Below are 13,243 nucleotides of genomic sequence, written 5' to 3' on the forward strand. Positions count from 1 at the left end.
TGAATATAAGCTCTATTTCAATAAAGTTTTTTTAAGTAAAAAAAAGAGTTCTAGTCCCTGTAATCTGACTACCTTGGCATATGGGAGATACCCCACTTACCCTCCATATGGTAACCATTCCTATTTATCTTTGATAACCATTGCCCTGGACAGAGAGTATTTTTATACTCACAAAATCATAGTGCATTAAATGGAGATTCCCCTCACTTTAATGAAGCACAACAGATAGGTGGGATACATGGAATGGGATACATGTCCAGGATTTAAGCAACACAGTTGGGGTGTTTGTCTTTTACAAATAAATGTAGGAGCATCTGAATGATTTTTGTTGTTTTTGTTGTTCTAAATCAGGGATCAGGGAACTATAGCCTACGCTGTCTGACTTTGTACTACCCTTAATCCACAAAAGCCACAAATGGTTTTTATATTGTAAGGGGTTGCTTAAGAAAAGAAAAACAGGGCTTCCCTGGTGGCGCAGTGGTTGAGAATCTGCCTGCCAGTGCAGGGGACGCGGGTTCGAGCCCTGGTCTGGGAAGATCCCACATGCAGCAGAGCAACTAGGCCCGTGAGCCACAACTACTGAGCCTGCGCGTCTGGAGCTTGTGCCCGGCAACAAGAGAGGCCGCGGCAGTGAAAGGCCCGTGCATCGCGATGAAGAGTGGCCCCCGCTTGCCGCAACTAGAAAAAGCCCTCGCACAGAAACAAAGACCCAACACAGCCAAAAATAAATAAATAAAATAAATAAATTTACAAAATCACTTGCTTTAAAAAAAAAAAAAAAAAAAAGAAAAGTAAAACAATATACAACAGATATGTAAGTGTCCCTCAAAGCCTAAGATATTTACTATTTGGACTTCTACAGCAAAACCTTACTAATTCCTATACTATAGTCTTTGATCAGCACGGTCCGCCTACTGTAATTGATTCAACCTCTTAAAAACTTGAACAGGGTTATCTTTTTTAAAGAATTGTAATCTCAGCAGTTTGAAGTATTAAGCATACAACCTTATTTCCTTTCCTATAAAGACTAAGGTGAATATTAAGTTGAATGGTATGATAGCTGCTTCTCTAGGGATACTATATTTCCTGTGAATGGGCCTCTGGCTCTGTACTAGCCGGCCTGGTTAGAATGATGTTGAAGATGGTGAATAGCCAGAACATTCGTGATAGTGTGTGGCATGTGTGGCAAGAGGCTCTCTCCCAGCCATCCTGCTAAAGATGCAGGGCAATACTAAATGTTTCTGGTTTGCCCTAGTGGTATAGATGGGAGGAATCACCCTTTAGCCTCTGGAAAGTGCGAGAGTAGTTTAGAAGGTGTCTGAGAACATGTAGAGGCTAGAGAGGGTGATTTTTTTTTTTTTTTTTTTTTTCTGTTAGGTTAGGGGATCTGCACTGCACTCTCACAGCATTACGGTTTCCCTCGTATAGTGCATTAGAATTCCCACATCAACTGTAGAACCTTCCCATACTCTTCCACTCTTTGCTCCTGCCTCCCACAGTCTCATTTGCCTGACCACAAACCATAATGGATCTTTAAAAATTAATTTAGGTGCTCTGAGCATCTCTTTATTCCAGATTCTAAAGATGAACCTGGGGATAATGGTACGTCTAGAATTGCTTTAGGAAACGTACAGCCTCTTTGAGGGATCCCACTGTGCTAATGGCTCACGCATCCAAATTGGGGGATCAGTGAAATTGTGGTGGACAGGCCAGGGGCAAGAACAAGCAGCAGCTTGATGTGAGCTAGCACTTAGGTTAAACTCTGTGAATGTTTACGATACTTCTTTCTTTTCATCTTTTCTCTAGGCCTACTCTGTCTATGACGAAGACATTGGGTACTGTCAAGGACAGTCTTTTCTTGCTGCTGTATTGCTGCTGCATGTAAGTAATTTTCCGTGTAATAAAGGGCATGGTGCTGCCAAGTTTATTTTATTTGCTGCTTGGTTTTGTTTTCCCTTCTTATTCTCCATTTACCTGATGGAGATTACACATGGCATATCTTTTTTAAAATGTACTTTTGGTGATAGAGTAAGAGATCTGATGTCACGAACAGGACAGTTTCTCAGTAGAATTAATTTTGCTGGCTGGTAGGGAATAAATTGCTTATTTGGAGTTATTTTTAACTAGAACCCTCTGGAATTAAAGAAGTCAATGTAACTGCCCAAACATGAGCAGGACCAGAGCCATGATGAGGGAATGTGACAAGGAAGTCTTTCATCTTTTTTGTGATTTATTTTTGTATACTCTCTTTCCTCTTAGTCACCTTCATTTAACAGAACATTTATTGAGAATCAGTTGTCAGTACTGGGCTAGGAAGCGGGATTACAAATACAAATAATTTATCGTTTGTGTTCTCAAAGGCCTCATGGGCTAGGATGGGGCACAGGTAATGTACGCACATACCTATTATTTTAATTCTTTTTATGTATCTGTGCTGATTTTTGTGATGATCACTATAGAGGAACTTATAGTGTGCTAAGTGAAAGCGATGCACAGAATAAGAGACTAGAGAGGAGAATTATCCAACTCAGCTCTGCCAGAACTTTCAGAAAAGACTTTCTAGAGGAGGTGGTAGCTTTGCCAGGACATAAATAATTGAGGTCGGGGGAGGTGAGCTGGGTAAGAGAGGGAGTAGAGATTGGTAGACAAAAGGAACAACATGAGCAAATGTATGGAAACACAAAGGGCACAGCATATAAAGGGAACAGTATGAAATGACAGTTCCTATACCGTTGCTGTAGAAATTGTATGCAGAGAGAGGTATGAGGTAAAAATGGTCATATGGGCAGGGACCAAATTATGAAGACTTTTTAATAATGTCAAGAAATGTGGGCTTTATGCTAAAGCTAATGAGGAGCCATTGATCAGTTTGAAGCAAGGGAATGACAATCAGATGTTCACTTCAGATAAATTATTATATCCATGTAGAGAGTTGAACTGAAGGGAGCAAGCAATAGCAGAGAGACCAGTTAGGAAACATCAATCTAAATGAGAGATATTGAGACCCAGAGAAAAAAACAATTAAAAACGTGCAAGAGGGGACTTTCCTGGTGGCGCAGTGGTTAAGAGTCCACCTGCAAATGCAGGGGACACGGGTTCAAGCCCTGGTCCGGGAAGATCCCACATGCCGCGGAGCAACTCAGCCCATGTGCCACAGCTACTGAGCCTGTGCTCTAGAGCCCGCGAGCCACAGCTACTGAAGCCCAGGCGCCTAGAGCTGGTGCTCCGCAACAAGAGAAGCCACCGCAATGAGAAGCCCGCGCACCGCAGCGAAGCGCAGCCCCTGCTCGCCGCAACTAGAGAAAGCCTGCACGCAGCAACGAAGACCCAACGCAACCAAAAATAAATAAATAAATACATAAATTTATTTTTAAAAAAATCTAAAAACATGCAGGAGGCAAAATTGGTAGGTTTCATGGATGGATTGACAAAGGAAGGGTCAAAGGTAACATGTCTAGTTTTCTTGCTTAGGTGACTGGATGAATTATGCTATTTTGAGGTGAGATAGAAAACATGTCCATTGACATTGAATGGAGAAGAAAGGTTAGGAGTTGATGATGAATTTTGTTTTGAAATTTGTGGGGGGTGGTATTTTGGGGATATCTGAGTAAAGCTGTCCAGCAACCAACTGTTTACTGGAGACTGACACTGGGGGAGAAATCAAAGCTGAAATCATGAGAGTGGATTAGACCATATAAGAAGAATAAATAGAAGAAGAAGAACAGGATAGATCCCAGGAATGCCAGATATTTAGAGGACTGATGAGGAAGAGGAATCCTTGAAGAATTTCTGGATTTTCAACAGAGAAGAAACATTGTATAATGTCAGATGCAACAGAGAGGTCCAGCAAGTTTAAAACAAAAGCATTTCTTTTAGGTTTGCATTCTGGAAACGAAGAACAATTATAATAGACTCGTGGTCCTAATGCTGATCATTTGATTTTAATGATACTAATAATATATGGTGGTTCTATTGTGATTATTCACTTTAACTTTGAGTTTGACTTCTTTCTCTGTGGCATCCTTATCTGTTTATGGTCTTTTTGATCTTCTCCTTGCTGTCCTTTTTTTGTCATCTCCACAGCCCATGTTCTTCAGATTTCTTGTGATAATCAAGTACTTTATAGTCACAAATTCTTGGAGCCTTTGTTCTATTACTAAACCCACCTAGTAGTTAGCATAGTCAGGTCCCTACCACAAGGGGCTGGAGACTATAAACAGTGACATAGACATGTTCACCAAGTTTCATAGCCACCATTCTTCTAAAAGGAGATTTTATGATCATTCTGACGAGCAGCTGATGTCCAAGCCATGGATAGTGAAGCTTTATCTTCCACAAAGTAATCTTTGAATATATCACAGTTTAGCATTTTAGACCTGTAGCCCCATCAAACATACTATAATATATTGATTAAACTTCAGTGAGAAGAATATCACTCCAGGAAATCTGTTCTGAGACTTAACAGAAGTTTAGTTAACTGTAAGTTCATATTTCTCTGGACATACTTCCTCCCCGAAAAAAAAGAGAGGCAGTGATTCAAGTAACTAGGAAACTCAAATAACCCAGATTTTTTTTTTTTTTTTTTACATTATCTACTGTCCTATTACAAGGGTCATGGAAAATCAGCCATTGTAAACATATTCAACAAAATTGCCTCCAAAGTATGTGACAAGATGAATAGAAATTCAGTTTAGTTTCTACACTTTCCAGTAAACTTTAGTTTCTACACTTTCTACATTAATAGAACTATGCAGTTGTTGCCATGGCTTGTAAAAATAACTGGAAATATAGAAATGCTTTCAGAATCCTGGAGGAAAGATGAACTGATATTCAGTGTTAATGAAAAAAATCTTACATTGTAATTTTTAATTAAAAGTATATGTGATAATTCTGTTAATCAGCATATTTCATTGACTGACCAACCCATCCATTAACCAATTTAAATAAGAGAAGTTAACTGTAATTTTTTCTTTTCCATATTTAATTTTGCCTCTGTGGTTTAAGTAGGTAGAAGAATACACTCTAGCTTAAACAATTCATCAAATACACTATCTCGGGTTCCAGGGAGATATGTTATTAGAGTCTTACTGACTAATTTTTTATCAGTTACATAAGCTATTGCTTCTTTTTGCTGCCAGACGTCCTTTGGCAACTCCATATTAATCATTGTCAGAACCTGCTTCTTTTTGGGATGCTGTCTTTTCCTCACCCATGGTCATTTATATTTCACATTCACTGCCTAAGAGGAAAGAAAGACCAAAAACGAAAGTAGGTTCAAGAACAAAAATTTAGAATTTTAAAGTTTTTCCATGTCTAAATAGTTTTAAGAAATAAGTATCTTCTCCTGGTGCTTGGAAATTTCCAGAAGCTTTGATAATAGCTTTGTAACTTGTAGTAGTTTAAGCAGTGGAAGAATTAAATGTTTATCACATAGATGCTGTTATATCTATTGATGGAATTATAAGAAATTTATCGTTTACAGTTTGGAAAAACTGTTACAGCACAGATTGCTTGTAACCATTATTGTGTTTGTCTGCCTTTGAAGTTAAATATGTAATAATTATCAGTAATATCATCATTATATTATTAGTGTAATAAATAATGTCCTTTTATATATTTCATTTATTCTAAGAATCATATAAAATATTTTAGATAATTTTTAACCCCAATATATTTCTCTCATATATTTATTGTCAAGCAGCTTTAAGGTTTTCTTTTTAATTGAACATATACTTTTTTAGACTTTCAGAAAATTATGCTCCTTTTTAAGGTTAAATCACTGTATGTAAACTAATATCAATGTGTATGGAAGCTTTCCAACTGCAAAAAGCATTATTTTTGGATAATCCAGAATGTTTAAAAGTATTACTGTAACCAGGCACAACTCATTTGGAAACCAGTTTGGCTTTATCTGATAAAGATATGCATACCAGGCAGCTCCACTCCTAGATACATACTTTAGTCAAATTTATGAGCATGTACACTAAAATCCATGTATTAAAATTGTTTTGGGATCAGTGTTTATAATATTCAAACAACTCAAATGCCCACTATTATAAGGTCTAATATTAGAATTATAATTAGACATTAAAATGGATAAATGGTGGTATATTCATTTTGTGGAACGCTGTACGGCAATTAAAGAAATGTTTCACACTACACAGGCTAATGTGAATGAACCATACAAACATAATGTTTAGTAAGAAAGCAAATTATTGGTATCATTTGGTATGATTCCATTTTAGTATAATTCAATAACAGACAAAAGTAAACTCTATTTTTAGGATGCTCCATTCATGGAAAATATAAATAATACCAATGAAGTGATTACTGTTAAAATCAGGACAGTGATTTCTCTGAGGGGAAATTGGGAGTCGTGACTGGGTGAGGAGACATAGGGATCTTCAGGAGTATTAACAGTATTCTAGTTCTTAATCTGTTTTTACTTCATAATCATATATTCATTGAAGTATAAATTTAACTTTTCTGTATTCTTCTGTGTGCCATATTTCAAAATAATATAAGGTTTAAAAATTACAGATCTTTAAATGCGTCCCCCAAAAAGAGACAAGTTTCAGATAAGATTTAACCAGTGGGCATAAGAAATGAGAAGCAGAGCTACTTCTTAGTTTTCCTGAAAATAAGGATTCTACAGAGTCCAAGGTAACAAAATAGAGGCTTCCTAGTGTCTTTATATGTATATATAAGTGAAAATATTTGTGCCATTATATTATTTAGGAATCTTTCTGCTACATGTGACGTAACATTAACTAAAAGTAGTTTAAATTAAGAAGGAAATATATTGGCTCACATAACTGGGAAGTCCAGAGCAGAGATGCTTTTGATATGGTTGGATTCCAGAGTTCATATTTTGTCATCAGAAATCTGTGTCTCTGTATCTCTGTTCTGCTTAAATTTTCTTGCCTTAACTTATATGGGCAGGCCACAAAGTGGGCAGCCTGGCTGCAGACTGGCCCGGCTTCATATCCTTTCAGTTTTACAACTTCATTTAAAAGGGATCATCTTTTGCTATAGCTCCTGCACTTAAACAAACGAGCAAACAAAAACCCTGAAGGACTCTGGTTGGCCTGCCTTGGGAATCTGCCATCCTTGAATCAATTACTAAGGGCAGGAAGGTAGGGTATCTGATTGGGCTGGCCCAGTCTTGAGTCCACCTCAGAGCTGACAGTGAACTGGATCAACTCCTCCTGAAAAATGGAATGGTTTTCCTACAAGAAAGGAGATTTTGACATCAGATGATACGGAGATGGGATGCTAGACAGATACATCACGTTATCTTATAGTGATTCTTTACAGTAAGAGTTTTAGTATATTTTTAATAAGCCCTTCTATATTCCCAAATCACTTTTTCCTTATAAATCCAAGAGGTTTTCCTGTTCTCTGTTAATTCTTGCATCAGTGCTTTGGAGCCATTACCCAGCATCTTCTCTTTGTGTCCTATAAATATCCTCAAGACATTTTACCTTAAAAAATATCCTCTTTTGATCCTCCCATTTAGCTCTCTCAGGTTTCTTTGCCCTTTCAAAGCTGAACTCCTTCAAAGGATAGTAAAAAGCACAACTATGAATTTGAATTGTCGTCTAATACCTTTCAAGTTACAATGACCTTGGGCAAGTTTCCTGAGCTTCAGTTTCTTCATTTATAATATAAAGTGAAAATAATATTATCATCCTTCTAGGGTTTTTATGAATATTGAATACCTTGTATTATAAGTGTAGAGTCTTATTTTGTATCTGGCACAAAAAGAGTGCAGCCAGGGGATTAAGTCCAGGCTTTACGTAATAGATGTGTAGTTGTTGACAAATCACTTAACTTCCTTGAACTTCACTAGTCTAATATTTAAAATGTAAAATTAATACCTACTTTACAGAATTTTGTGAGGATCAAATGGGGTCATGAATGAATGCCTCTAACAGTGCTGTTCTTTCTAAACTAATCATTATTTGCTCAGCCGATTCTCTTTTGGACCCTAGCTTATACTGAGCACACATAGCAAACTAATATGTGGTACAGTATGTTTTAAGACTTACAAATAGACATTAAATTTAAATGTATTTCGCATGTATTTGATTTAAAAGGAAAATAAACAAACAAGTTTTCATCTATTTGCTTTTCAGTTTGTAAATAGAAAATTAAAACTCATTAATTTATGATTTTCAGAATAGTCACTAGCATCCACCTTTGTTGAAAAAAACAAAAAAAAAAAATCAGTGGAATATTCATTACCTTCATGGAAAAAGGTAGATTGACTACAAAAAGACGTGAAACACAATCATGTGAAATAAAAAACTTAGTTTTATCCTAAATAAGGGGATTATTTTAAATTATCAACCTGTAATTTTACTTCAAAAAACATCTTGATGTCTGTTACTTCAGGTGAGTCTTAAAGACTTTTGAAACACTTAGGCTGCTTTGTTTTCTAGTTCGTTGCAGAGAGAAGCAGTGAAGCTTAGAGACTGGCTCCATTCAGTGATCACCTCTGTTAGTACAGGTGGCAGATCATTATCAACATTCGTTAACACACAGTGATTACATCATGCTTGATTCTCAGATTGTACATGTGAGGCAGGTATTTAGTTTTGTATTTCATAGAGCCATGGATGACATTTTGATATCTTAAATTATAAGATTTTAATGTTTAATCTCTTTGTTTCCCCAATAAAACAATACTGATTCCATGACAAAGCTCCTATACATAGCAAAGATGGATATTCACTATTAGAGACACACCATGCTCCAACTTCTTAATACTTTATTTTAAAATGTATTGTTCAGTGATTTATTTTTATTGTAATTTAGACATATCAATTGCATATCAATGATAAATTGGATTGTGTAATTCAATGAAATATTAATCATTGTAATAAGTTAAATAGTCATTTTCATGCTTTTTAAAAAATAGGTGGATGCCACAATACTACTTAGTGGGGGAACCCACTCTTATACGAGTGAGGTTTGATAGTACAGCTAGGTATTGATTATCAGATCTTGATTGATTTTTTATGTTAATTGAGGGACAAGCTTAATAGCCAATACAAAATACAGATTATACAAAAATTTCTTATGTTTAGCATTTGTAATATTAAAAGAAGTACTAATATAGTTACATTTGGCTGCACCTTGCTTCCACTTTCACACCAATCCTTTCCTTCTACATTTTTGTTGGCTCTTACCTTCACAGTTGCCAACAGATTGCCCTGTGTGAGTGACATGCTTTCATTGATAAAGGCAGATGTATTCAGAGTTTTGCTAAAATTATCTTAAATAAATATCGAATACTTGCTATTTATTTAACTCTCTGTGCTAAGAGTTTTGGGGGAAAACTTACAAAGTTAAAGCAGTGTCCAGAGGTTAGTAGAGGCATACAAATTACTATACTACATGCCACAAAGAGCTTTGGGATTAAAAGAAAGCAGAGATCTCATCAGGTTAAAGTGAATAACAGAGACTTCATGTTCTAAGTGCCATTTATGACCAGCCTTAAAAGATCAGTAAAATTTCAAAGACACAGCTATGCTACATAGTATACCCCACCCCAGCCATTCACCCTAAGCTTGTGTGCCTTAACTCCAAGGGAAGCCTTGATATTCTTTTGAGTATCTGTGTATAAAGCACTGTGGTAGTTGTTGATGTGTAAGACATAGTCTCTGTGTTCAAGGAGGGAAAGAAAAGGGAAATCTACATTTATTGGTCACCTACCACATGCCTACGTTGTGTCTCACATACATCTCATTTATCCTTACAACATCCCAAGGTTAGAGCCCGAGGTGGACATCTAGCTCCCCCAGCATTGCCAAATGCTTCCCAGGATGCCTACTTTGGTCTCACCTCATAGAGATCACTAGGGGAATCAATAGGGCTTGTGCTCTAGAGATCAGATAGAGACAGAGAAAGGGGGTGGGACTTACAACAACCAATGCTGAAATCTTGGCAGACCACATCTCTGCTTGCAGTGGCACTCAAGGAGAAGTCCCAGCCTATAGCGCTGCCCATGTGCAGAGCCAAGCCAGTGACCTCATCTGGCCAGAGGAATTGGTTGGCAGTTCTGCTGGATTTAGATCCTCTGTCAGTGGGCCATAATGGCTGTAGAGCCTGTTCTACTGCCCTGCCCTGGCAGGGAAGCAAATGCACAGGCCCCACACAATTGCCAGTTTAGGCTTCAGTCCTGACCTTCTAGGAAGTTTGTCCAGAGAACTGGAGCAGCTGCAGATCCCATCTTACAGCCCTGCTCAGTCAGAGAGCCAAGGCAGCAGCCCTGCCCCACTGTTGGGCATAGCCTCTGCCCCTGCATAACCAGGTAGCCTGAAGAGTCACCCTGGGCAGCCTCAGAGCCCAGCCTATAGTACCATCAAGCCATGAAGCCCAGCCTACAGTCCTGCCTAATTGCTAAACACAGCCTGCGGCCTCATCTAGTCAAGGAGCCTGGATAGTAACCCTACCTGACCACACAGCGAAGTCTTTAGCCCCACTCAGCTGTGTGGTATAGCTGGAAGCCCTTCTTGATCAGAGAGCCCATTCTGTTATCTTGCCCAACAGTGGAACACAGCCAACAGCCTACCTGATCGTGAAACCAAGACTGTGGTCCTGCCCAACTTCGAAGCACAGCCTGTGGCCCCACCTAAACAGAGTCCAGCCAGTGGCACCATCTGGTGGGGAGCACAACCTGATACCTCATCCAACCAGGAGCTATTGCAGAACTCATCCCATAGCTCTTCCTAATTGTAGAGTCTACCCAATGGTGCCACCCTGCCAGGGAACATAACCTGTGAACTTGCCTATCCAGAGGTGATTGCAGAGCCCCGCTAGTGGCCAATCTGACCATGGAGCGCAGCCAGCAGCCCCACCCAATCAGCGAGTTCACCCAATGGCCCTGCTTGTATGTGGATCCCAGCCAGCAGGCCCACCTAACCACAGAGCCAACCCAGTGTCACCACCACTCCCTACCCCAACCTCAGAGCATGAACAGTGGCCTCCCCAAACTACAGACTTTGAGAGCAAGTCCTGCTTTTTCCCATGGATGCTACCAGCGTTATTCCAAACTGAGCTAACTGGTGAAGGTCTTTCCATGCCACAGCAAACCTGTAATGTCTGTTAAGAGGGAGACTGCTTACTCAAGTGTGTGGATAACAATGCAGGGAATCAAGGATCATGCAGCATCAGGTAAACGTGACTTTTACCAAAGGAAACTAATAAAGATCAAATAACTGACTCTAAAGAAATAGAGATCTATGAACTATCTGACAGAGAATTCAGAATAATCCTCTAAAAGAAGTTTGGTGAACTACAAGGACACACAGACAACTAAATGAAGTTAGGAAAGCAATGATGAAAAAAACAAGTTCAACAAAACAATAGAAATGTCAAACAGATAGAAATCCTGGATCTGAAAAATACAATGACAGAACTCATGACTTCAATAGAGAGCTACAACACACTCAACCAAACATAAGAAAGAATTAGTGAACTAGAAGGTAGGTCATTTGAAATTATCAAGTCAGAGGAACAAAAAGAAAAAAAGTGGAGAAAGACTTATCGGATACTATCAAATTAAACAATGTATACATTAAGGGAATCTTAGAAATAAAAGAGAAAGAGAAGGGGACAGAAAATCTATTTCAAGCAATAATGGATGAAAACTTCCCAAACTTAGGGAGAGAATGAACTTCCAGATTTATGAGGCCCAAAAGACCTCAATGGTTAGAATCTGAAAAGGGCTGCACCAAGACACATTATATTTAAATTGCCAAAAATTGAAGACAAAGAATTTTGAATGCAGCAAGAGAAAAACTACTCATCATATATAAGACTATTTACAGAGTCATAGGACTATTTAGTTTCTCAACAGAAACACTGTAGGCCAGGAAGGAGTGGGATGATATATTCAAAATAGTGAAAGAAAAAAACTGTCAACCAAGAATACTATACCTGGTAAAGCTGTCCTTCGTAAATGAAATAGAGATAAAGACTTTCCCAAACAAACAAAAGCTGAGGGAGTTCATCATCACTAGACCTGCCTTTCAAGAAATACTAAAGGACATTCTTCAAGCTGAAATAAAAGGATGCTGATTAACATCATAAAAACATGAATGTGTAAAATTCACTGGTAATGGTAAATACACAGTTAAAGTCAGATTCTCTAATACATAATGGTAGTACGTAATTCAATTACAACTCTTTTTAAAAAGTTACAAAACAAGGTGTACTAAAAATAACCTCAACTACAGCAATTTTTATCACAATATATATTAAAAAGATGTAAATTGTAACATCAATAACTTAAAGTGTGAGGTGGGAAGAAATAAAAGTATGACGTTTTTGTATGCTATCAAAGTTAAGTTGTTATCAACTTAAAATAGGATGTTATAACTATAAGATGTTTTATGTAAGACTCTTGTTAACCATAAAGCAAAAACCGACAGTAGATTCACAAAAGAAAAGAGAATCAAAGCTTACCATTACAAAGAATCCTCAAATCACAAAGGAAGACTGTAAGAGAGGAAGCAAGGAGCAAAGGATTTACAAAAAAGAACACAATTATAACAAAATGTTAATAGTGAGTCCTTATCTATCAATAATACTTTAAATGGATAAATTATTTAATCAAAAGACATGGAATGGCTGACTGGACAAAGGAAAAAAAGAAACAAGATCCAGTGGTATACTGCCTAAAGAGTCTCACTTTAGCTTTAAGGACACACATAGACTGAGAGTGAAGGGGTAGAAAAAAATATTCAAGTAAATGATAACCAAAAGAAAGTAGAGGTAGCTATATGCTTATATCAGACAAAATAGACTTTAAGGTAAAAATGTTCAAAACAGAAGAAGAAAGTCGTATAATGATAAAGGAGTCAAACCATCAAGAAGATATAACAAATTATAAAATTTGTATGCACTCACCTATATGTTCAGAGCACCTAAATATATAAAGCAAATAGAAACAGAACTAAAAGAAGAAATAAATAGCAATACAGTAATATTTGGGTACTTCAGTACCCCCCTCTCGACAATGGATAGATCATCCAGGCAGAGAATCAATAAGGAAACAGCAGATTTTAGCAGCACTGTAAACCAAATAGACCTAACAGATATACACAGAACATTCCATCCACCAGCAGCAACACATTCTTCTCAAGCACACATGGAACATTTTCTAGGATAGATCATATGTTAGGTCGCAGAAAAAGTCTCAACAAATTTGAGACAGAAGTTATATAAAGTATCT

General features: G+C 37.5%; 1 protein-coding gene across 4 annotated transcripts in view; it reads left to right on the forward strand.

Moving 5' to 3' along the window:
• The window catches only part of RABGAP1L (RAB GTPase activating protein 1 like), a 665,825-nt gene that overhangs the window by 421,619 nt on the left and 230,963 nt on the right, over positions 1-13,243 (forward strand). For all 4 annotated transcript variants that reach the window (XM_068541282.1, XM_068541284.1, XM_068541285.1 and 1 more), the window contains exon 15: positions 1,807-1,881. In XM_068541282.1, coding sequence (XP_068397383.1) covers positions 1,807-1,881 — 75 coding nt within the window. The remainder of the gene's footprint in view (positions 1-1,806; positions 1,882-13,243) is intronic.

The sequence above is a fragment of the Eschrichtius robustus genome, chromosome 3 (genome assembly GCF_028021215.1).
Source record: "Eschrichtius robustus isolate mEscRob2 chromosome 3, mEscRob2.pri, whole genome shotgun sequence".
Classification (NCBI taxonomy): Eukaryota; Metazoa; Chordata; class Mammalia; order Artiodactyla; family Eschrichtiidae; genus Eschrichtius; species Eschrichtius robustus.